This window comes from Molossus molossus, unplaced genomic scaffold (assembly GCF_014108415.1).
Source record: "Molossus molossus isolate mMolMol1 unplaced genomic scaffold, mMolMol1.p scaffold_m16_p_12, whole genome shotgun sequence".
NCBI classification, from domain to species: Eukaryota; Metazoa; Chordata; class Mammalia; order Chiroptera; family Molossidae; genus Molossus; species Molossus molossus.
This window is the reverse complement of record NW_023425347.1, coordinates 29,575,571-29,602,378: the sequence shown is the minus strand read 5'-3', so window position 1 is coordinate 29,602,378 and position 26,808 is coordinate 29,575,571. Positions and strand designations below refer to the sequence as shown.

The window sequence follows — 26,808 nt, the reverse complement described above, 5'->3', positions numbered from 1 at the left end:
GACAGAGTGGTTCTCTAGAGCATACTACATGGCAGACAGTCCTGGGGGGGGGGGGGGGGACACACATTTAATCTGTTTCCTCAAGATAAAGAGGATGTCTTAACAATAAATGAGAAAGTAGTTGCTTTTGGAAGAAATGAAACCTATTGAGAGAATATTTTGAAAACACTTCCACTATTATATGACTTCATTTTCAAAAAACTGCATACTGTGTTGTCTATCTGGACACAAAATTGAAACCAGAATTTTTTCACTTGTTTAAAATTTTTCTAAACAAAGACTTCCATAAATTTTTAAGAAATTTATTGATTTTATTTGGGGAGTTTTTGTTTGTTTGTTTTGTAAATTTATTGGTTTGAGAGAGAGAGAGAAACATCGATTTGTTGTTCCACTTATTTATGCATTCGTTGGTTGCTTCTTGTATGTGTCCTGACCCAGGATCCAACGGGATCCAACCCGCAACCTTGGTGTATCCAGATGATGCTCTAACCAACTGAGATACCCGGCCAGGGCTCCCATGGATTTTTAACCTATTTATAAAAATAATAAAAATGCAACATCTTCCAATTAGTGTTTGAGAAGAATTAACACAGGAGAGATGGAAATTTACTAGCTGAATATCAACAAATATCTTTGTATAGTAAGTGGTTTGGGATTGAAAAAACTTGTATCACAATTTATAAAGTCGGTCAGGAACGCCCTGCTTTTGTGAATAAAGGGAAAAGCGGAAACACCATTGTGTGTTTTGCAGCAGGTCCGGCAGAGGCGCGCACCGCGCAGCCAGACGGCTTGTCCGAGGTTCCTTCCCTGGAACTATTAGCGTTTCAGCCTCAAGCCGCCAGAGCTGCGGACTGTTGTCTGGGACCATCTCAGCTCTGTCTCCTTTTATTCTGTGCGTCTGTTAGAGCAGAACAGGTAAGGTATCAAAATAAGGCATCAGAAAAGCCTGAGAGCTGGCAAAGGTGTTATGCTGAGTGTAAAATGGGCGCAATTAAAGGTATTTGGTATGATTTGGTAGGTTACTTTTGGGGTCTGGAAACACTCAGAATTTTTTCTTTATACTAAATGAATGGTAATTGCTTCTTCGTTTTTTGCTTTTGAAAGATTTCATAGGAACATTCTAGTTTCAGATAGTGGGGGAAACCTGGCATTAGTGACATTAGTGACTGGTGATATACAAAGAGAAGGCAGTGGCAACCAGGGACGACAGCCAGTGAAGAGCAGGCACAGACTGGATGTATGCTGCCAAAGACCAAGGCGTGCCTGGGGCTACCAGAAACTACAAGGGCCAAGGGCAGATCCTCCCCAGAGGCTTTAGAGAGGTCATGGTCCTGCCATCACTTTGACTTTGTACCTCCAGTTCCCAGAACTGAGAGAGAATACAGCTCTGTCATTTTAAGTTATCCAGTGTGTGGCACTTTGTTACGCTGGCAAACTGAACATGGATATTAAAACTGTTGTGTATCATTAAAAATAAAAACTTGCCCTGGCCATTTTGGCTCAGCGGTTAGAGTGTCGCCCCTGGACAATAGCGTCTCAGGTTTGATTCCCAATCAAGGGCAGGTACCTGGGTTGCAGGTTTGATCCACAGCCCCAGCTGGTGTCCTGCACGAGGCAACCAATCAATGTGTCTCTCTCACACTGATGTTTCTCTCTCTCTCCCCCACCCTCCCTTACATTCCATCTAAAAATCAATGGAAAAATATCCTTGAGTGAGGATTAACAATAATAATAATAAATAATTTTTAAAAACCCAAAAAATAAAAACTTAAATATTTTATTTCATTTCTAGCTCTTTCTCGTAAGCAAAAAAAAAAAAACAAAACAAAACATGTATTAAAGTGTGTGTTCAAAAAATTATATTAACAGGAATGGCAAGCAATAAAAAATTGTTTGCATTTGTGGTGAAAATTACTCTTGAAAGGTTATTTGTAGAAAGGTTATTTGAGGCCTAGCATGTTGAGCTTCTTCATTTGTTTTGACCAAGCCTTGGGGTCATAGTAATCCAGGATTCCCTTAATCCAATTTAGGGTTTGAACTTTTTTGGGTCAACTGGATTAGGCAAAGCCGATATAGGCTGCAGGTTTATTTTTGGTTCCCCCTTCCTCCTGTGGTGCAGTCCTGTGTGCCTGGTAGTCTCCAGGCACCCCAGACCTGGGGCCAGCTTCACCAGGGTCCCAGCGTGGTAGAAAGTACTACTCAGCATCCCCATCAGGACCTCTCAGTGCTCCTCTGGGCAAAAGAGCCCCCAAATGCGGCTCACTCACATTGCTGGATTTTCATTTCTGTCTGTTTCCCAACTTGGCCCAGTTATTGCTCATTATTTTATTAGTTCTTTGATGCTTAGAAATACATTTTTAATTAAGATTTTTTAAAATCCTTACCTGAAGATATTTCTCTGTTGATTTTTTAAATATTTTTTTTTTATTGATTTTTAGAGAGGGAGGAAGGGAGAGGGAGAGAAAGATAGAAACATCAATGAAAGAGACACATCAATTGGCTGCCTCCTTCACACCCCCAGTGGGGATTGAGCCTGCAACCCGGGCACGTGCCCTGACCAGGAATCGAACCAGTGACCTCCTGGTTCATGGGTTGATGCTCAACCACTGAGCCACACCAGCTGGGCTCTCCATTGATTTTTAGATAGAATGGAGAGGAGAGAGCGAGAGCGAGAGAGAGAAACATTGATGTGAGAGAGAGATACATCGATTGGTTGCCTCCCAGATGGGGCCGGGGATCAAACCTGCAACCCAGGGACATGCCCTTGACCAAGAACCCTCAACTCTTTGGTCCTTGGGCCAATGCTCTAACCGCTGAGTCAAACTGGCCAAGGCTTAATTTAAATTTTTAAGTTGTATTCAGCCAGAGGGTTTGCCCCACTTATCTGAACTACCACTATTAAAAGCACAATCAAAAGTTCAGAGACCACTATCCTAGACTTTGCCAATGATCTCTTAATGTCTCCAATCTTTCCTCACCCCCAGTCTCACCTCTACTCTGCTGACAGATCTATGTTTCTAGAACATTTCCATCAAATCATTTCCTAGCTCAACAACAACAAAAAAATGTCCACAGTGACTCACTGCGTGGTGGCTTTGTACTATGTCAACTTAACTAAGCTGGAATTCCCCAGAATTTCCTCTCCTGTGTGGTTCTGGATCAGTGTTGGCCAATAAAGACATTTTGAATGCCATTTGGGGAGTAGAAATGAAGAAATTGCTTATTATTTTTTTACTGTTTTAACGGTTGGTGGAAGGCGCCAGGCACGCTCTCTGATTTGCAGCTGGCCCACCTATTGCCATGGGGAAGCACACAACGGGGGCTTCTCTATGTATAGGATTGAATGGTGGTGTCCTCTCTCTTCCTCCCAAATTCACATCCACCTGGAATCCCACAATATGACCTTATTTAGAAACAGGGTCTTTGCAAATGTAATTAGTTAATTAGTTATGTTAAGATGGGATTCTGTTAGATCAGGGTGGGCCCTAAATCCAATAGCTAATATTCTTATAGGAGGGCCATGTGAAGACACAGAGATACAGACCCACGGGGAAGAAGATTGCAGAGATGAGCTGCGAGCCAAGGAAGGCCACAGACTGCCAGCCACGACCCAGAGCTAGGAAGGATTCTCACCTGGAACCTTCAGACGGAGGAGCATGGTCCTGCCAGCACCTTGATTTGAGACTTGTAGCCTCCAGAACTGTGAGGGAATATGTTTCTGTTGCTTTAAGCCACCTAGTCTGTGGTGCTTGTATGCCAGCCCTAGGAAACTAATACCCTCCAGCTTCCGACACATCTCCTCCTCCGGTTTCTCCAACCCCTGGACTGTGTGTGGGAGCAGCTCCATGGTGAAGGGTCCTGCTTCTCTTACATGTCACCTTTAGCATCAAGGTTGGAGGTGAGGAGAGGCAGACATGGGTTCCAGTTAATAGGTAATAGTTCGCCCTTGTCCACATCCAACTTTCCTTCCCAATCTCTAGTATAGCAGCTATAGGCTCAGCATTAGAAATGGAGGCAACTACCTTTATTTTTATAATAATTCATATAGTAATTGCCTTTCATCTTATAATAACTGCTTTTCATTCACATGTTTGCCTTTGATTCTTTTTGTGTGTGTGTGGTACGTGCCCCTAGCAGGAACCGAACCCGGGACTCTCTGGTCCGCAGGCCAACGCTCTAACCGCTGAGCCAAACTGGCCAGGGCTGCCTTTGATTCTTACAATAATTCCTCTATTACCTTATTGCACGTGCACATGATGGTTCTGCATCTCTGATCAAACCCGAACACAGTGTACTCCAAATTAAGTAAAAATTAATTGAATAAAACCAATCCTGCTACCCTGTTCCTTCCATTATATATTAGAATATACTAGGTTATTGAGATTAGCAGCTAACATTTATTTATTTATTTATTTATTTTTAATTTTTAATTTATTTTTTTGTTACAGATATTTCCCCTTTTTTACCCCATTGGCACCCCCTTCCCACCCCATCCCCGCCCCGTCCCCGGCTTAGTTGTCTATGTCCATTGGTCATGCATACATGCATATAAGTTCTGTGGTTTATCTCTTCCTACCCCCCCCCACCCCCTCTTCTGAGGGATGTCAGTCTGTGCCCTACTTCCATGTTTCTGGGTCTATAGCAGCTAACATTTATTGAAGACCTCCTAGGTGTAGAGCGCTTGCTAAATAAGCTTTTTATAGTATCTCATTAAATTCTCAAAACAACCCTCTGAAGAAAGTACTATTATTATGCCTATTTTATAAATGTTTAAATGTAATAGAGGCTTAATCTCTTAGAGAGATGGAGTGATTCAATCAAGTTGAAGTCTCAGCCACAGGCTAATTATAGAACAGAAGTTCTCAGCCACCTCTATTCCAAATTCATTACAACTGAAAAAAATTGTGACTTTTCCTTGAAATCTTAAGGAACCCACAGCCTTCCCCGACATATATACACAAAATGCATTTTCATGGCTTCAAAACTTTTTCCTTAATCTCCTTTTCTCAAGAACTTTCCTAAGAATTTGTAGCCCAGTCTTGTGGTACAACAGAAACAAAATTTCAAGTCAGACTGACCAGGGTTTGAATGTCAAATCTATCCACTACCTACTATCAAATTTTTTTAGATGATCTAAGCCTCAATATCATCTATAAAATTCCTATGATTTATGTGTAAAATAATATTTAACAGGACCTCCCCCCTGCTAAACTATGGATTTTCAACTTTTAAAAACTATAACCCACAGTAAGAATATATTTTGCGTTACAATTGCACACACACAGCCCTGGCCGGTTTGGCTCAGCGGTTGGAGCATCGGCCTGCGGACCAGAGTCCTGGGTTCGTTTCCCGCTAGGAGCACGTACCAAAACAAACAAACAAACAAACAAACAAACAAAACAATTGCACACACAAACACAGATAACTGAAACAAACTTGTCATACACATTGATCCATCCCATTCCTTTGTGGCTGGTCATGACTCACTAACTTGATTTCATGAAGCACAGATGGATCAACATTGAAAAAAATGCTGAGCCAGTTTGGGTTCTTTTATGTAAGGGGGCAGATTGTGTTTATTTTTGTATTGCTACTGGCAAGCACAATGTCTAGCACATAGAAGGTGTTTGGTAAATACTTGCCATACAGCTAGGTTTCCTCAAGGACAGGAGTCTTGTCTTAGTTACTTTATATGTATCCCACATTTAGAGTAATTCTTCCCACAATGTTTGGAGAACAAGTGGCTAAAATTCAGGCTTTAGAGAGCAAACATTTGGATCAATCAATATCTGACAAGTACCTACTATGTGGTGAAACATAAATGCCGAATTCCTGGCTCCTTCCCTTAATCATCTTAACAGCAGTGTGGGATCACTGACGGGGGAGCAATGAGAACATGTTGCCCAACTGAGAAATTTAAAAAATGAATAAGACACATGACGGCCATATTATTACCTTTATTACTAATAAGGACTAAGAGAACACATACTAATGTGAGAGCCGCTCAGGCCTGTTAAGTAAACCCTAATTTGAGGCCTTGCTGAGCTCGGGAGGCTCCCCTACGCTGAAAGCCTATGCAGGTGAGGCCGAAGAAAGCTCGTACCCAAGAAGAATGTGGGAGGAAACGAGCTTAGCAAACCCAGTTTGTTTTTTCTAAATGTACAAATTAGATAAGTTACTCCTCCCCTGACCATACACAGAGGGAATAAAAGAGCATAGAGAGACCAGACATATTATTACTAATTAAGCTCCCTCCCTTATAGAGGGAAATAGCAAAGGAGTAAATGTTCCCTTTGAAGAATCATATTTGGGGGAAAAATATATATGAATGCTAAATAATATATATGGATATGTATATATAAAATACTAAATAATAATATAAAACAATCCAAGGAATATCCCAAGATGGATACCTAATTAATTTTTAAATATAGTTGGCAATAGCATTTCTCAAGACAAATGAACAGGAATCGAGAGGTTTCCTTGAGGAGGAAGTTGGACAGGAACTGCAGGATAAGGAGGATTAAGGCAGTCAGAAAGGAAGGAGCAGAGCATTTTATTCAGGGGTGAGAACAGCAAGTAGAAGGACTCCAGAAATAACTGTGGCTTAAGTTGCCTCAAACCTTATTCTTGAAAACCTTTACAGAATTTATCTTTAGAAAAATGATCTACCCCGGCCCGTGTGGCTCAGTGGTTGAGCGTTGATCCATACACCAAGAGGTCAATTCCTGGTCAGGGCACATGCCCAGGTTGTGGGCCCAATCCCACATGCAGGGCCCAATCTCCTGCATGTGGGGGGCATGCAGGAGGCGGCCAATCGATGTTCTCTCTCATCGATGTTTCTATCTCCCTCTCCCTTTTCCGTCATCACTCTCTAAAACCAATAAAGAAAAAAATTAAAAAAAAAAACAACTTTGCTAATATAGCAAATGATAAGACATATGACAACATGGTTTAGTGGAAAAGATCTCTGACTTTTGAGTTAGGAGACTTTGTTTATTGGCTGTGAATTTGTCCCAGTCACAACATCTTCACCCAGATATTTAAGACTCATTTGTAAAGATAGGAGTTCCTAAAGCATTCTGGGGAGATGGTTGCACAGTCTTCCCCATTTCAGGAATTGGCACTGCTATTCACCTAGAAGCTCTTGCTAAAAACCTGACACTCATTTTTTATTTTTCTCACCAGTCCCCACATCTAATTGATTTGTCAGCTAATCTTGATAATTTTCCTTTCAAAACATATCCTTAATTTGTCAGCTTTTCACTTGATTAATACTCCAATCCAAGACAACACCTTTCACTTGGATTGCTCCACGGTTTTGGACTTAATAGGTCTGGGGTAGAGCCTGAGAACTTGAGTTTCTAACAAGTTCTCAAGTGATGCCGATTCTGTTGGTTCAGAGAACATCCTTTGAGAACCACTGCTTTAGACCAATGGCTCTCAACCATGGATTCACAACAGAATTACCTGATCTTTTAGAAACTGAGTTTGTGCCTGACCTACACCGATTCTGATTTATTTGGTATGGGGATGAGGTCTGGCCATTTGTAATTTTTAAACCTCTGTGGGTGACTCCAAATGTGTGTCCAGAGTTGAGAGGCAGTACCAAAGCTTAGAGGAATGGCTAAATTTGTTTGTTCCTCTTGGCTTTTGCACTAGCTGCTCCCATCACCTGGTATACTCTTCCTCTTAGGTCTTTCCATGGCTGAGTCCTTCCTGTCATTTAGGTCTCAGATTAAATGTCACTTTGTCAGGTAGGCCTTCCTTGATCCACTAATGTAAAATAACACCCCTATCTTTATCACACTGTCCTTGTTTTCAATATAGGAATTAGCTGTTTCTGAGATTTCCCTATTTACACTTATCGTCTGTATCTTCCAACTATAATAAGCATCTTGAACATAAACACCTTTGCTTGTCTTATTGACTGCTGTATCTCCAGCACTTACAACAGTGCTTGGCACCTATTAGGTATTCAACGTATGTGAAGAATAGAGATAAAGGCCTTTAAAATAAATTCTTCCAGTTGTTCGTTTTTTTTTTTTTCAACTCTTCAACTAGATTTTAATAAAATGTGTTTTATTTATGCAACAGAATCGAACCATCTATGGAAAAAGCATCAATTGATATTTTTTATAAATACTTCTTAATTGCACTGGGCTCATTCTCTCCTCATAGGAACCTGTATTGAATCTTCTGCAAAGTCATTATCCCTTAATATTTTCATGTATAGTAATTATTTGTTCATAATACTGTTGCATAGAGAATACAGCACACAGAATAAAGCAGCTGGGTATGGTCAAGATATATTTATCAAATCAAGGGATTGCTTAATTGATTTTGTTTGCTTGTTTTTGGAGAGAGAGGACAGGGTAAAGGAATTTGTAGAATGGAAAGGTATTGTAGGGAGCAAGAGAGGCACAGGAAAACATAAAGGCTATATCTGGTTCTTTCCAGAAGTGGGTTACACATTTATTCTCTCTTTTGGGGCACCTTTTAATGAATGAATGTAATCTGAAGGAATTGAGGATTTTCAATTTCAGGTAGAGATACAGTACTTGAGATTATTAAAGTGTCCTGTTTCACAGTGGTTTGCTCCAGCTAGTGCAACAAAATCTTCAGTACTGGGTCATCTGTCACTTGGTCTCAAGGGAGCAGCATGGATGAAATTGACAACTGAGGTGAATTAAGGGCAAAGCAGATGTCCTTAAGTCCACCGCGGACCATTTCTGAAATACATTACCTTCGAAAACACAGAGCAACATCTGTTACAGGGAGAAAAGGGAGATTCCGAGCCTCTGGCCGGTTTCGTTGGTAAGGATGTGGGTACTTCCTCAAAAGTCCAGAGTATACAACCTTCGCCCCCAGTTACAGAGCTAGGTTCACAGGCAACCAGTTTTTCAGGCAGCTGCCACCCCCGTCTTTCCTCCTCGTGCTTCGTCAACCATGGTTTTAAACAAAACGGCTTTGTATGTGGAGTAATGGATGAACTCACTCTGGCGCTTTGGCACGGCCAACTGCGCGCGCTCGGAGAACATAAAACCCGCAGTCGGCAGACAGAGGTTGTGGTTTGAGAAAAACCAAAGGCAGAGGGGGGGAAAAGGGAGGGAGAAACAAAGCAGCTGAGGCAGTGGTGCATTCTGGGAGTTGTAGTCCCTCTGGGGCGGCCTTCTCAAGCCCCTGCCAGGCTCTGGACTCCATCTACCAGCCGCCCCCGCGCCGCGGAGGAGGCGAGGGGTGGGGACTCTCGGTGATGAGCTGCCGCAGGGGGAGGGGGCCTGGGACTGAGAAGCAGCTGGTAGCGGCTGCCAGGAGACGTTATCGGCCGTTCGTTAGGGCCGAGGGAACCCTCCGGCGGGCGGCGACGAGGGCCGTGTGATCGCCGCGCGTCCCCGCGCCTGCCCTCTCTCCTATGCACAGGCGCGTGGTGTCCGCCATGGAAGCGCATCCGGTCGCCGCCGGGGTCTCCGGGCGCCGCGTCCCTAGCTCCTGGGAGCGATGAGGGGGTAGGGGCGCCCCGCGGCACGCCTCAGCCCGCGCTCTGCCCGCCCCAGAAGGGTGGGTCCGGCTGGTATCTGCCCCGCGCCGCCCCGCCCCGCCCCCTGGGGGCGCCCGCCTCCCATGCCGCCCCGGCGCCGTGCCGCGCTTGGTGCCGGCCGCTGAAGCCCGGGACCCGCCCGCCGGCCCGCCTGCGCCCACCGCCCCGCTGCTCCGAGCCGGCCGCCCCTCACCCCCAAGATGTGGCACAACGTGGGCCTGACCCTGCTGGTGTTCGTGGCCACGCTGCTGATCGTGCTGCTGCTGATGGTGTGCGGTGAGTGGGGCATCCGCCGTGGGGCAGTTGCACGCTGCGGTACACACGACAGCTCTACTCATGTTGCTGACTTGCTTGTTCTGTCTGGTTAAAAAAAAAAAAAAAAATTAAGGCGTGGATGGACAAGTGTCTTAAAATCATCTGCTGTCCAATGATCTCTCAGGAGTGAGCTCAGGGGAGATGTACCCCTGCCCTAGACAGGCCCTCTGGCATCCTGGAGAGGGAGAGAGAACAGGATCAGGTCTGGGCATCTTCACTCGGGTTAAACCAGATATTGCTTCACCGGCAGCGTCTGCTCTTGATTGCCATTCTTGCCACAGTCTGCCCAGATTTTAACCTTGGCCTGTATTCGAAGGTGAAGTGATTGGTTACTCCTTTTTCTTTCTTTCTTTTTCTTTTTTTGCAGCTTCTGACCGTAAAGATAATGAGAGGTGTCACTACCTTCATTTAATCAGTAATAGGACCACAGTTGGTTTGAAGTACATGTGAAATTGTTTGTTTACTTAGAGTTCAGGCTTAAACTAAATTCCAAACAGAAATGTTGCGACTAGGCAGAACTTAAAAATACTGGCTATATTAAACTTCCAGGGTCAGGTAACCTAACTCTTAGTTCTGTAAGAATGGCGCTATTTTGTTTGCTGTGGGTTTTTTCCTTCTTGGAATGAGAGGACATAAAACTTTCTTCTCAGGGTACTATTAGCTCAATTTTAGATCTTTTTAATTTCTTTATACACAGTAACTGATAGTGGCTCAGCAACTGTGAAAATTTGGGAAGTATTTTGAAGCAGATGTCAGTGAGTTTATTTTTTTCATAATTGCAGTATTGAAGGTTAATGCAATAATTGGTCAGAATTCCAAATAAAGTCTATAGTATATATTCATTACATGATTGGTGTACTGACTGCTCACTGCCAGAGTTGGGTTTGGAGAAAATATGTGTGTGTTTGTACATATACATATACATGTATTTGTATTTACATACTTGTATATATGTACTTAATTTTCTTGCTTTACTAAGGCACAAGAGTAAAACTGACTTGCAACCTTTCTTTTCTGATGATAAAACAATTGAAAAGACTTTCTACATTTCCTGCTTTTGATGTCAGGATTTGGGGCTAATTGTAGGTGTTTGGGATTCTTGAAGTAAGGAAAACCAGATCTTTGTGAGATAGGAGGAGAGAGGAAAGCATATGCTTTCTCTTCTAATTTGAAGATGCAAGCTACCTGGAGATGACCATGTAACATGTAGATCATGTGACATGTGACAACACCTTTGATAGAATATTTTTGTCAAACTTGCTTTCCGGACATCAAAGTTTCTAATTGCTACAAATATCAGACTTGCTCTTGAGATAGACTAGTAAGCCAGGACAAGCGAAATAGGGAAACTGAAGCAGATAGTTAAAACAGCACTTTGCAGCCATCTAGTAAATTCTATTTTCCCTAAACCAAGGACACTTAACAAGTGCAGTTGTCCTTTGCCACTTCGTGGCTTTACTCTATTGCGAAAGTTGAAGTGTGAAGTGGCGAGGGATGACTATATAAATAAAGAATCCTACTTCGTGGAAATTAATTTATCGCGGTAAAGTCTGGAACTGATTAACCGCAATAAACGAGGGCCGACTGTAAATGGTTTGAATAAAAACCAAAAGAGATATAAATGGTTTGTACTTCTTCCCAATCAGAAGGTAAATAGCTTAAAACACCCTACTCAGGGAGACAGCAGAAATCTGATTAGTACCATGTGCCTACCACACCTAAGGACAGATAAAGTTAAGAGAAAACATCTCATTTTGGTACATCAGCATAAAGCTGATGAATATTCGGTTGAGATCCTCCCCTAAGACCTCCCCTAAACGCCAAGCCTTTAAACCGCCAAGCCTCAAAACGAAGGTCCAGCTCAAGCTCTCCTGGTTTCAGAAAACATTATGGAATGAGAGGTGAGATGTAGTAAGTAAAAGAACGTCTTATTTTGATTGGAATGGTCAAGAACTAATAACATTATGGAGAAGTAATCCAAGCACTTTTTTGTTGGGAGAGCTAATGATGGGAAAGCTTCATGTTTTGACTAGGGTGGGTCTGGGGCTTGGGGAGGATCCACCCAGACTTGAGAGAGAAACTAGGGTGTTGTATTAGTTTGCTAGGGCTGCTACAACAAAATACCACAAACATTAAACAACAGAAATGTATTTTCTCATAGTTCTGGAGGCCAGAAATCTGAGATCAAGGTGTCAGCAGGGTTGATTTCTTCTGTGGCCTCTCTCCTTGGCTTATAGATCGATGGCTGCCTTCTTCCTGTGTCTTCGCATGGTCTTCTGTGTCGTGTGTCCTAATCTTTTCTAATAAGAACACCAGTTATATTGGATTAGGGTCCCACTCTTAGCAGTTCATTTAACCTTAACTCTTTAAAGGCCCTATCTCCAAATACAGTTGACATTGGGGGTTAGAAATCTATGACACATGTCTACCTCGTGGAAATCATAACCAGTTTATTTTAGAACTTTGACTGGTCTCTTGTACATAATGAATTGATTTTCAAATTTTGGATTCCCAGGGAAGATTTCTTCTGCTGTCTATATTGGTTATGTCTACTTTGTCAGTCTGTCATTCTAAATGTCATTCTAAAATGTTTTCCACTCCCATCATTCACTGAAATTGCCCTTGTCAAGATCAGTAACAAATGGCTTCCTTATTGCCAAGTCTTCAGTCACTTATTAGTCCCAATTGTACTTAACCTCTTATACAAGTGAGCATTCTTTCCATGAAGCATTTCTCTTGGCTTTTGTACACATACTTTCATGGTGTTCTTCATACCATTGTAGCTAATTGTATTTTCCTAACTTCCCATCCCCTAGATTTATGAAAAGAAATACATTTTACATTATTCCCAGTACATTCATAAGTATATAAAATACATATATTATTCAGTTTATATATATCTACCTATCATCTCTCTATGAAATAAAAATTCTGTGGACTAGTACTTGGTCTTACGCAATGAGATGCATGCTATTATCTTTCTATAATATACTGTTATAATGCAATTACATACATATATATATCTGTTTTCAATTTTTTTTCTTTTTGTTCTCTACCTATATGATATATAGTTCTAGAGATTTAAATATTAACAAACTGTAACTAATGACTAAAATTGATATCTCTAGCTTTCACTTCTCTCCTCCATCCCAGGCATATGCATCAAACTTACTTTTTTCCTTTTTAAGTTTTTAAAGTTGATTTGAGAGAGAAACATTGATTTGTTCTTTTGCTTATTGCATATGGAGATAACACTCTAACCTACGGAGCTGCCTACCCAGGAGAACTTTTATCTTCTTTTTTTTTTTAAAAATCCTCACCGGAGGATATTTTTCCATCGATTTTCAGACACAGTGGGAGGGTGGGAGAGAGAGAGAGAGAGAGAAACATTGATGAGAAAGAGACACATTGATTGGTTTCTTCCTGCACAACACGAACCAGGGCCAGGGACCAAAGCACAACCAAGGTACATACTCTTGACCGGAATCAAACCCAAGACTCTTTGGTCTGCAGGTCGATGCTCTAACTGCTGAGCCAAACCAGCCAGGGCATAATTTTTATTTTATTTTATCCTCACCCGAGGACATTTTTCCATTTTTGTTCAGATAGAGTGGGAGGGAAGGGAAAGGAAGGGGAGAGAGCGAGAGAGAGAGAGAGAGAGAGAGAGAACATTGACGATAAAGGGACACATCGAGCCCTGGCCAGTTTGGCTCGGCAGTTAGAGCGTTCACCTGCAGACCAGAGAGTCCCGGGTTCGGTTCCTGCTAAGGGCACGTATCTTGGTTGCAGTTTGTCCCGGCCCCGGTTGGCATCGTGTGGGTGGCAGCCACTCGATATGTTTCACTCACATCGATGTTTCTCTCTCTCTCTCTTCCCCCTGCTCCCTCCCGCTCTATCTAAAGATGAATGCAAAAGTCTCCTCCGGTGAGGATAAAAAGAGGGACACATCTAGTGGCTGCCTCCTGCACTACCCCAACCAGGGCCTGGGACGAATCACAACTGAGGTATGAGCCCTTGACTGGAATCGAACCTGCGACTCATTGGTCCGCAGGCCGACACTCTAACCGCTGAGCCAAACCAGCCAGGGCTCCACTTGGAAATCTAATAAGCACCTCAAGCATAATGCAGATGGTCCCTAACTTACAATGGTTCAATTTAGGCTTTTTTGACTTTCTACATTTACAATGGTGTGAAAGCCATATGCATTCAGTAGATACTGTACTTCAGATTTTGAATTTTGATTTTTTCCTGGGCTCACAACATGAAATTGGACACTCTTTTGAAACTGGGCAGCACAGTGAGCCGCAGCTCCCAGTCAGCCACAAGGGCCTGAGATTAAACAGCTGATCACAAGGGTAAATCACTGGTACTCTACAAGTGTGCTGTGTTGCATTTTTTGGATATTGTGGTTTGGCATCACATCATGCCTACAAAACGTCCATCTGTGTCTCCTGCTGCTGGTGAGAAGAGGAAGGCAATTACCCTTGGGCACATTTAAGGTAGGATAGGTTAAGCTATGATGTTCAGTAAGTTAATTAAATGCATTTTCGACTGACGATATTTTCAGCTTACGATGGTTTTTTTGGACATAACCTCAGTGGAAATCAAGGAGCACCTCTACATCTAAAGCAGGACTCTTAATTTATACCGCTGTCCGTCCTCTCCACCTCAGATGTTACCAGCAGCCAAGGACTTGGGTGTCATCCTTGGTTTTGCCTTTCCTTTGCTTTCCATCCATCTCCCATTACAAATAGCTGCTCCATGTGGAAGTCCAATGTTAACTCTTTAAAACATCTGAAATATGTTTTCTTTTCCATGTCTACCACCATCACCATCTTCATGTTTGGCTTGTCTTAGTTTCCTAACTAGTGTTTTTCCACTCCCTCTTATCTTGACACTCTCCTTTTCACATGCTAGTCGACATTTTTTTATTCAGAAAATGTTCCCTCCAAAGTTGTGAGAAAAAGAAAATATTGAACAAAAAGAAATAAAGTTTAAAAGTCAATAGTACTAAAAGGCATAAAAAAAGCAGTTCTCTTTAACTCTCAGTTTCACTGTTTCTCTAGTTATTTACTTCCATATTCCTAAATAATTTATTCATAGCTATTTCTTGATTTTCACAGTTTTAGACATTATTTATTAGCCATGGTAGAGTCCCCATTTCTTTCCCTGCATTCCATTAATAATGACAATTTTTGACAAACGTGATAGTCAAGATTTGTATTTTGACTATGTAAATAGTCCCTGCTGGTCAAATAGTGTAATGTTACTACACTTCCTTTCTTATCTAGTTCTCCTTTTGTTTTTTTAAGAACTCAAATTATAAGGGAAAGCTTATTTGAAAAGTTGCAGAGGTGATAGAAGGGCCCTTGGAGCTTACGAGAAAGGAGAGAGATGTATATGTGCCTTGAGGAATGAAAGGGGAGAGAGAGAGCACATTGGTTCTCTATTTTTCTTGAGGTTAGTAATTGCATTTTAATTTACCTAGTATTAGTTTTGTATACACATATTATTTGTCCCCCTCTTCCATATTCCATAATCTCTTACATTCATCAGTAATATTTGCCATATGTTCAAAGAAATTGTTCCTTTCTTCCCTTGCTCCTACTCCCAAAGCCCTTCTTCCTTCTCAGCAGCTTTTTTTCTCAGCCTACCTTTACCCTCTCTGCTAGAAATGTTTTCCAGATGTCATGTCACCATCTTTCTCAGTTTACACTCTTGTTTTGTTGGGAGCACATTTTTTAGTAGCTTTCTAAGAAAGAATGCATAGAAAACAATTTTTTTAGTTACTGCCTGCCTGAAAATATTTATTTTATTTTCTACCTTTATATTTGAATGATAATTTGAATACATCTCATGTTGCGAATAATTTCATCCAGAATTTTAATATATTACTCCATTGATTTCTTGCTTCCTAGGTCTGATTTTTGAGAAATGTAATGCCGTCTGGCTCCTTGTCCTTATTGCTTCTGAAACATCATAATGATATGCTCTGGTATGGGGCGCTTTTTTTCCTTTCTTTCATTTTTCTGGTTCCTTTGATTTAGGTTTATTCTGCATTTCTGGGAATAATTTCTATTATGTTTTTGATAATTTTCTGCCTCTGTTGTCTCATTCTTTCTGAAACTTTCATTGGTTGGATGTTGGATTTCTTGGGCTGATTTTTTTTTTTCCTCCCTTGGGCTTATTTTTTAATTTTATCGTTTTAGCTTTTATTTTCTGTCTTATCTTCTCTGTCTCCCTTTTTTGGGGGGTTTTATCTTATACTTTTATCTTATACTTTATTTTAGCAATCTAATTTTTAATTTCAGAGCTTTCTTGTTTTGTGATTATTCCTCTTCTGTAGCAGCTGTTCTTGCTTCATGTATGTAATATCTTATCTCCATAAACATATTAGTTCTAATTGTTTTGTTTTTAATAAAGTGCTTTTCTTTTTCCTGTATTGCCTTTGTTTCTATCATGTATTTTCTTTTTGCTTGTTTGCTTTGAATTCTTTTTATGATTGGAGGTTTTCTGCAAATGTCTAGTGATCTCTGTTAATATTTAAGGGTGGGTAGTAAAAGATGATGATAAATTCTCACCATCAGCTTCAGGCTCACTACAGGATGATTGGGTTCTTCTTTAGAGAAATCCCCAGTTGTAAGTGTCTGGAGGTCTGTTCTCTGGGTAATCCATCTCTTCAGAGAGGAGTCCTCTCCTTTCCCTCTTGGGTGTTATAAACTTGGCTGGCTGCATAACAGTGCTCTAAGTGGATTTTCGATCTACCCTTATTTCTTCCCTCCCCTCCTCTTTTCCCATCTCAAGTCTTTTCCATGGTTCTTGATTGAATTTCGGCTCCTATTAGTATCCCCATCTCCTGCCATCCAGAGTATTGTTTCTTTTGCTTTGCTAGATCAGTTACCACTCTAAAAATGTCACTTTGTTAAAGGGACAGAGACCAGGTCTGGAGCCAGTCTGCCTCAGGCCGCCTGTGGTGTGTGACTTTGTGAGGGAAAGATTTCACAACATGAGCCCAGGTAATTTTGAGAGTACACTTATTAAAGCTGGGAACAATGAGCCCTTGCCAGTTTGACTCAGCAGTCTTGGGTTCGATTCCGGTCAAGGGCACATACCTGTGTTGCAGTACGTCACCAGCCCTGGTCGAGGTTGTGTGGGAGGTGTCCAGTCGATGTCTCTCTCACATTGATGTTTCTCTCTCCCTCTCTCTTCTTCCCTCCCACTCTGTGAAGAAAAATGGAAAAATATCCTCAGGTGAGGATTAAAAAAAACAAAACAAAACTGGGAACAATGAAACAAGGAGGGGTTTAGGACAGAAGAAGCAACAGGAGAGAGAGTGGGTGGAGCTGCTGTGGCTCTCTAGAAATGTAATAGGAAAGAAGTGAGCCAAGGTGGGGCTGCTGTCAGCTCACTGCAAAGTCAGAGAAAAGGGGGCCTGGATGAGCTGCTGATGCCCATTGTTCCCCTGGTTGCAAGTCTCATGTGGTCCCCTAGAGTTTAGGAGATGCATGCCTGTGGGGGAAGAAGGGGAAGGGAAAGGCACTGGTGTGCTCCTGGGAGGAGTTCTGGGTCCTTTGTCTGAAGGGTTTTCAAGGCTAGGGGTTTAGGGGAGGTCTTAGGGGAGAATCTCCTTAGAATATTCCTCAGCTTTATGCTGATGTGCCCAAATGAGATTTATTCCTTTGGCTTTATCTGTCCTTGGATGTGATTAGCAAGTGGCACTAATTGAATTTCTGTTATCTAGCTTTCAGAGTAGGGTGATTTAAGCTACTTACCATCTGGTTGCAGAGGAGAAGTGTAAATCATTTACTAAGTGTTCATTGGTTACAGAAGATAGGATTTTGTGATCTATTAGATGACTGTAAACTGCTTGGCTGTTTAACTATCTGTCTCACTTTCCCTGTTCCACTTGCCAAGGAATTTTTCTAGCTTCTTACTATCCTGCTTCAACTCCTTGCTTAAAACCTGATGGTTTCCCATCTCCCTCTAAATACAGTACACTTAGCCCTGGCCAGATTGGCTCAGCGGTTAGAGCGTCGGCCTGCGGTCCAGAGAGACCCGGGTTTGGTTCCCGCTAAGGGCACGTACCTCGGTTGCAGTTTGTCCCTGGCCCTGGTTGGGTCGTGCAGATGGCAACCACTCGATGTGTCCCCTTCACATCGATGATTCTCTCTCTCTCTCCCTCCCACTCTATCTGAACAAAATATGGAAAAATATTCTCAGGTGAGGATAAAAAAAATAAAATAAAAAATAAATACAGTACAACTTAAATTTCTTTCTCTGGCCTACAAGGGTCTGTGTCATGTAGCCCTCTCCTTCATGCATCTTTCCTTTTTCCTTCCTAGTACTCTCAACATTCCACCAACAGGCTGACCTTGTGCTTTCTTCAGTCTTCCTTTGGCTCTTCAATCAGGTTTTTACATCAACTGACCACCTCGGTAGTCCATCCAGTCACTGTATCTCATTTAACCTTACTTTTCAGAGCACTTAGCACTCTCTGAAATAAGCTATTTCATTTGTATGTTTCCCCAGTTTTGTATTTTAATTTGCATTTATCAATCTTTTTTCTTTTGTATTTAATTTTTTTGACTAGCTAAGAAATAATTACCTGAAGGTCACAAAGATTTTTCTCCTACAGTTTTTTCTAGGGGTTTTATAGTTTAGGTTTTACATATAGGTCTGTGATCTGCTTTGAGGTAGTTTTACTGTATGGTTTGAGTTAAGGATTGGGGTCCTTCTTTTTTTTTCACATAATAATATACAGCTGTTTTTGCATTATTTATTGAAAAGACAGTTGTGCCCTGGCCAGTATGGCTCAGCAGTTAGAGCATTGGCCTGTGGTTCAGAGAGACCCGGGTTCAGTTCCTGCTAAGGGCACGTACCTCGGTTGCAGTTTGTCCCCCGCCCTGGTTGGGTCGTGCGGGTGGCAAGCACTCGATGTGTCCCTTTCACATCGATGTTTCTCTCTCTCTCTCCCCCCCTCTTCCTCTTCCTCTCCCTCCCACTCTACCTGAACAAAAAATGGAAAAATGTCCTCGGGTGAGGATAAAAGAAAAGAGAGAGAGAGAAGACAGTTGTTTAAAATTAGTTGACTCTGTATGTATAGGCTTATTTTTGGAGTTTTCTGTTCCATTGACCTATATATGTTTATTCTTTGGGTGCGTGATCCTCATCTGAGGATATTTTTTCCAATTATTTTCAGAGAGAGTGGAAGGGAGGGAGGGAGGGGAAGAGAGACAGAAACATCAATGTGAGAGAGACACATTGATTGGTTGCCTCTTACATGCACCCCTACCAGGGCTGAGGTTAGAACCTGCAACCCAGGTACATGCCCTTGACTGGGAATTAAATCCGAGACCTTGTGGTCTGTGGACTGACACTAACCACTGAACCACACCAGCCAGGGCTGTATGTCTATTCTTATGTGAACTATGTAGGTTATGCAGTGTTACTCATTTCAAAATGTTTGCACTTTTCTAGGTTCTTTGCATTTCCTTATAAGCTTCAGAATCAGCGTGTCAAAATTGATATGTTGACTCTATAGGTCAAGTTGGAGAGGATTAACATCTTAATATTGATGTCCACGACTATATTATATCTCCATTTTTTAAAGGACTTTAATAATTTATATTAGCAACATTTTGCATGTTTCGATATGTACTTTAGTTCTTGCACCAATTTTGTCTAATTTAACTTTAAGGTTTCATTTTTAAAAATTTTTTGTTTATTAATTTTAGAGAGAGATAGAAACATCGATGAGAGAGAGTATCGATTGGCTGCCTCCTGCATGCCCCCCACTGGAGATTTGGCCCACAACCTGGGCATGTGCCCTGACCGGGAATCGAACCAGTGACCTCTTGGTGCATGGGTCGACCACTGAGCCACACTAGCCAGGCAAGGTTTCATATTTTTGATGCTATCGTAAATGGTATTCTTTGAATGTTTGCTGCTAATATATAGAAAGACAAATGATTTTTGTATATTGACAGTGTATTGGACAAAACTAAATTCACTCAAATCATTCAGTCATACATTCATTTATTTGAATAGTGCCTTTATATTCTGCAACCTTGCCAGATTCACTGGTCTAGTAAGATTTAGGTGGGGGGTGGGGTAGAGAGGATTCCTTTATTTTTTATAAATTCCACGGGATTTTTTACCCATAGGTCATGTGAACTATAAATGAAGATTGTTTTCTCTATTCTTTTCAATTTATACGTGTTTTAGTTTTTACCTCATTGTACCTCCAACAGTTTTAAAAGGGTTGTCAATTGGTGGTTCTTAGCACCAATTCAATGGCAACAGGAATCCCCAGTTTGGGGTATGGTGTAGAAGGAAACTTTATTCGGTGTAGATAGCTCAATTGTGATTCAGCATGGTGTGAGAACAGCTCAGTAGTATTACAGCTCAATTACTGAAGTACCATGGCTGTGAGGTGGCCCTGGGGTGAGGTCCCCCTCTGGCTAGACAGCTCTGCTGTGCTCCACCTGTCCGGTCTGCTCCACTTCGCCCTGCTCCAGTCTGCTCCAGCAAGACATCCAGAACCGCAGTATTCATTCTTAGATAGAAAGGGAAAGTGAGTGTGATCTTGGAGCGAGAGGGGAGCTGTCTTATATAGACAAGTCTCCTCCCCTGGTTCCTCATTAGTCTGTCTCCACGCAAGTGAGGACTTCAAATCCTTACTGTTCCATTGATCCAAAAGGCACTGTCCTGATTTGTCAGAATGGAGCTGCTCTGATTGGTCAGTGAAGGTATGGGGGGGTGGTGTGATGTAGCTACACAGCTCTAATTAGACAGGGAAAGCCTCAGTCCCATTGGTTGAAATACAGTGCCAGGAACTCCTTAGTAGGGGCTGGCTCAGATGGCAGTAACACAATGCAGACAGGCAGTAGTTCAGTGCAAGTTTCTTCTTGAAGTTCGGTTTGTATGAGAGGCCCCTATGTAAAAATAGCTGCTTGGCTGATTTTAAAATTCAAGCTCTGTTTAGCTGCCAGGAGCCCTTAGTAGGTATCTTATTTCTCAGGGTCCACAGGAGTGAAAGCAGACTTTTCTCCCTGATCTTTTGGAGAGAAATATGTCATCTTTTATCATTAAGTACAATGTTAGCTGTAGGTTTTTTTGTATATTCTTTATCAGAATGAAGAAGAAAAGTTTCCTTCTATTTCTACTTTGCTGAGACTTTTTAAGAAATCAGAAATGGATGTTGGATTTTTTTCAGGTGCTTTTTCTGTGTATATTGAGATAATCATGTGGTTTTCTTTTTCTTTTCTACCTTTTTTTTTAAGCTATTTTTAAAGATAATATGGATTTTCTTTTTATTTCCTTTATTTATTTTATTTTATTTTTTCTATCACCATTTATCTCTTCTATGCACATACTCTTTCACCTCCACTCACCCCCTCTTTTTTTTTTTTTAAAACAAATTTATTTCTCACAGTTCGGTAGGCCGGGAGGTCTAAAATCAAGGTGCCAGCATGGTTCTATTCTGGTGAGAGCCCTCTTCCTGGGTCCTCACATGGTGAATGGGGCCTTGTGGTTTTCCTTTAAGTCTGTTAATGTAATGAATTACATTAATTTTGAATGTTAAAGCAACTCTATGTTTCTCAAATAAATCCCCTTTGTTTGTGATATATTACCCTTTTTATATATTGCAGGATTTGATTTATTGACTAAGGTTTTTCTATTTACATTCATGAGGAATATTTGTAGTTTTCTTAAATGCTTTTGTCTGGTTTTGTTTTAAGGGTCATGCGGACCTCATCAGATGAGTTGGGACATGTTCCTTTGTCTTTTATCTTTTGGAAGAGTTTGTGTAGAATCAGTATATTAGTTTTCTGTTGCTGCATAGCAAATTGCCATAAACTTAGCAGCCTAAAACAACATATAGTTATTAGCTGACAGTTTCTGTGGGTCAGGAGTCTGGGAATGGCTTAATTGAGTCCTCTGCTCCCCATCTCACAAATCTGTGGTCAGGGTGATGGCCTGGGTGGGTCATGTGGTTGTTGGCAGAATTTAGTTCCTTGTGACTGTACAACTCTTGGTGACTTGCTTCTTAAGCCAACAGGAGAATCCCTCTGACACTAGAAAAGGTCCTAGTCTCCCTCTCTCTTTTTTTCAATCCTCACCTGAGGACACTTTTCCATTGATTTTCAGATAGAGTGGGAGGGAGGGAGAGAGTGAGAGAAACATCGATGTGAGAGAGACATACCAATTGGTTGCCTCCTGCACGACCCCAGCCATGGCTGGGGATAGAACCACAATAGAGGTATGTGCCCTTGACCAGAATTGAACCCATGGCCCTTTGGTCCAAGGTCCTGTGCTCTAACCGCTGAGCAAAACCAGCCAGGGTAGTCCTAGTCTCTTTTAAAGGCTTTCCCTTAATTGAGTTAGACCCACCTAGGATAATTTCCCTTTTGACAAACTCAAAATCAACTGATTGAGACCTTTGCATTATGTCTGCAGACTACCTTTACCTTTACCATATAACATAACGGAATAAAGGGGAATAACTGTCCTATTACCTCTATTGGCTAGAAATAGGTAACAGGTTCTGCCTGTACTCAAGGGTACAGGTCACACAAGGTTTACATAAAGCTTGACTCATTGAGGTTACTAAGATGTCTGCCACAGTCTGTATACTTTCTTACATGCTTGGTAGAATTAAATAGGACTTTTCTATTGGGAAAAGTTTTTAACTACAAATTCAGTTTTTTAAGTAGATACTGAGCTATTTTAGTTAACTATTTCTTCTTGAGTGAGCTTTAATAGTTTGTGTCTTATGTCTATTTAATCTAAATTATATAATTTACGGCATAAAGTTTATAATATTTTCTCCTTTTAATATCTATAGGATCTGTGCTGATATCTTCTCTTTCATCCCTGGTATTGGCTATTTGTGCCCTTTCTCTTTTTTTTTTCGTGATCAGTCTGGCTAGAGGCTTGTAAAATTGATTGATCTTTTCACAGAATCAATGTTGGTTTAATTTACCCCCCCAACCCCCACTGTTTGTTATATTCTATTTAATTGCTTTATGTTTGTATCTGTATTTTCTTCTACTTATTTTGGGTTTAATTTGTACTTCTTTTTCTAGTGGAAGCTTGGTTATTGATTTTAGAACTTTCTTATTTAAAAAAGCACATATACTTGCTGATATAAATTTATCTCCAGATATTGCTTTTGATTTAAAAACATGTTTATTCAGTTAAAAATATTTTTTAGTTTCTTTTGTGGTTTCTCCTTTGAACCAAGGATTATTTGTAAGTATGTTGTTTAAATTTGAATACTTTGTTTTTTTCCCCATATATCATTTTGTTGTCAATTTCTAGTTTAAATTTGTTATTGTCAGAAAATGTATTTTTTGCCCTGGCTGGTTTGGCCCAGTGGTTACAGTGTTGGCCGGCGGAGCAGAGAGTCCTGGGTTTGGTTCCCGTTAAGGGCACGTACCTCGGTTGCAGTTTGTCCCTGACCTTGGTTGGGGTTGTGTGGATGGCAACAAGTCGATGTGTCTCTCTCACTTCGATGTTTCTCTCCCCCCCCCCCCCCCCGCTCTATCTGAAGATAAATGCAAAAATGTCCTCGGGTTAGAATAAAAAAAAAAGAAAATGTATTTTGTATGATAAAATTTAAGAGGGTGTACCTTTAAATGTAATGAGATGAATTAATGGTCTGTGTTTGTATACATGTAGAAAGAAGGCTTGTTCTGCTATTATTGAGTGGAATGTTCTGTACATGTTAAGTTAATTTACTTGATAAGGTTTTGCAGTACTTTTGTGAAAGGGACCCAGCATTTCTCTTCATTTAGCAACTACTATATTATAAACTCTTAAAAAAAATTTTTTTTTCTTTATGGATCTTTAGAGAGAGGGGAAGGAGAGGGAGAGAGAGATAGAAACATTGATGTGAAAGAACATCAATTGGCCACCTCCAGCATGCCCCCTGACTGGGGATTTGGCCCACAACCTGGGCATGTGCCCTGACCAGGATCGAACTGGCAACCTCTTGGTGCATGGGTTGATGCTCAACCATTGAGCCACACTGGCCGGGCTATATTATAAACTCTTAATTTCATGGGTAGTTGCATGTGTGTGGAGGGGTGTGTGTGATGGAATTTGGTTGATTTGAGTACTCTGTGGGACACATTGATAAATCATACATTTTCTTTACTTAAGAAACTTGTGTCTTGGGGAAATGATAGACAGTTAGTTATTAATACAATGAAGGATGGAAGTGATCATGAAGTGCTAAAGCAATCACTCAAGAGAATATTATACTAGAGATATGATATAGTAGGAAGATATAAAAAAGTATATGTCAGTGATGGATGCTGAAAATTTTCTTTTTTTTTTTAATCCTCACTGGAGGACATTTTCCCATTTTTTTGTTCAGGTAGAGTGGGAGGGAGAGAGAGGAACAGAGAGAGAGAGAGAAACATCGATGTGAAAGGAACACATCGAGTGGCTGACACCCGCACAACCGACCAGGGCCGGGGACAAACTGCAACCAAGGTACATGCCCTTAGCGGGAACCGAACCCGGGTCTCTCTGTACCGCAGGCCGACGCTCTAACCGCTGAGCCAAACCGGCCAGGGCTGGATGCTGAAAATTTTCAGTAACAGTGGTAGTAGCCTTATGTCTGGAGCCTAGAGATAATAACGGCGGCTAACATTTGATGAGTGTTTATTATGTGCCAGGCATTCTTTTTAGCATGTTACATTTATTTTTATTGCCACATTGACTTTTTGAGATACTGTTATCTCTATTTTATAGAAGAAGAAACTGAAACACATAGATGTTAATCTTCCCAAATTGCAAGTAAGTTGTGTTAGGATTCATGGCCAACCAGTGTGGTTCTAACATGCTTCTGAGAAATGAGATTATGGTGATAATCTATTTGATAGATAACAAGGCTTTGATCTAGGATAGAGAATGGCACTAGGAATGTACAGAAGGAAACAGATGGGAGAGGGTTTATTAAGGTAAGAGTTTATAGCACAGAGGTCAAGGAGGGGAGGGGCAGCATGCCGGGTAGAGAGATGGGGAGAGCATACAGTCCTTATTACTGAAATACAAAATCAAAAGAAGGAGCTAGAAGGTCTGGATGAAAAATTTGGTCATTATTTGTAATAGATCAATGGGAGTGTCGTAACCACCAAAGGGAAGAGAAAATGGAGGAGAGGTTTTATTTATTTATTTATTTAAATCCTCACCTGAGGACATTTTTGCACTTATCTTCAGATTGAGTGGGAGGGAGAGAGGGAAGAAGAGAGAGACACATCGAGTGGTCTCCACCCACATGACCCCAACCGGGGCCTAGGACAAACTGAAACCAAGGTACGTGCCCTTAGCGGGAACCAAACCCGGATCTCTCTGGTCCACAGGCAGACACTCCAACCGCTGAGCCAACAGCCAGGGTGAAGAGGAGAGGTTTTAAAAGACAACTTTATAAATGTCTTACAGTTATTGGATAAAAGGGTTTTGGAGGTGGAGGTATTATGTTTCCACATTGTGTTGATTCAGTAATGGTATCTTATCTTCAGGGGCTTATCTTCTGTAATTGCCCAGTGTGTCATTAAGAACGTCTAGCCGGGGTGTGCCATAGAGGGAGGTTGTGGCAGGAGCTGGCAGAGCATGGCTCTATTTTTACTTAGCCTATATTGTCTTAGAAGTGAGCCTTTGCTGACTTTAGAGTAAAATGAAAATAGGATAGTAGGATTGAAAATGGAAAAGAACTTGATACAGATTGAGATTGATGTTGAGTCAGTTAGTTAACCATTTAGATACCTTCTTGAAGGTAGGGTTATGTAACTCCATTGGAACGATTCCACAAGGGTCAGAATTTGTGTTTATACTGCATCTGGGTTTTTGACCTTAAAAATCTTGGGTAAGGAAATCAAATTCTCATTCCCTAATTAGTGTTTTGAGTTTTAGCTTTACTTTCACCATGAAAATCTGAGAAATTTGGTACAATTTTAAAATTCATTGCTGTTTTGCCTGGCTGATCTCCTTCAGTGGTTATAAATCACTTTGAGCTTTATTGCCTTTTTTTTTTTTTTTTAATCCTCACCGGAGGACATTTTTGCATTTATCAAATAGAGCGGGAGGGAGAGAGGGGGGAAGAGAGAGAGAAACATCGATGTGAGAGAGACACATCGAATGGCCGCCACCCACACGATTCCAACTGAGGCCCACACGACCCCAACTAGGCCAGGGACAAACTGCAACCGAGGTATGCACCCTTAGTGGAACCGAACCCAGGACTCTGGTCTGCAGGCTGACGCTCTAACTGCTGAGCCAAACTGGCCAGGGCTGAATTTTATTTTCTTATCTAGAAATTGGGGATGATTCTTAGTCGAATTAATTCAGAGGGATATTAGGAGGCTTAAATGAGATGTTGAGTGTAAGAATGTTGAATGTAGTTCACTTTGTGAACTGTGAACTCTATTGTTAAAACTATTCCCCTAGGTTTGTGGTGTGTTGATGGTGAGGGTTCATCACTCAAGTTCATCACTACCCTTCTGCTGCCGTCACATTTATCTTGCATAGAGAAACAATGTATAGGGCAATGATTATGACATATTTCTTTTGATATTCTTAGTGACATGGCAAATGAACGGGGCTCAGTATAGTATAATTCATTGTGTAAGCTAACCCTTAGTTACTGGCACACACTAGTGAGTGCTCCTTTGCTTATCCCAGAAGTCATACCCTCTATTACCATCATTTTTTCTTATAGTGCTTATCAGTGTGAGACTGGAGCAAGGCACAGACTTGCCTTTAAACTGAAAAACCGCAATACTTATTTTCATGATCAGCAGAAATTTCTGATTACAGTACATATAATTGTAGACAGTCTGTTCCCATACCACCCCACTTCTCCTTTTTTTTCTCTCCTTTCCTATATTTTCTTGCGAAATCCCAGTACAATGTATAAGACACATGCTCTACAGAATAATTGT

The 26,808-nt window shown here is 41.2% G+C and overlaps 1 protein-coding gene across 1 annotated transcript in view; it reads left to right on the top strand.

Moving 5' to 3' along the window:
- Positions 1 to 9,695: 9,695 nt before the first annotated feature.
- The window catches only part of SMIM13 (small integral membrane protein 13), a 31,595-nt gene continuing 14,482 nt past the window's right edge, over positions 9,696 to 26,808 (top strand). Inside the window, exon 1 of the mRNA XM_036257396.1 lies at positions 9,696 to 9,817. Coding sequence (XP_036113289.1) covers positions 9,742 to 9,817 — 76 coding nt within the window. The 5' untranslated portion in view covers positions 9,696 to 9,741. The remainder of the gene's footprint in view (positions 9,818 to 26,808) is intronic.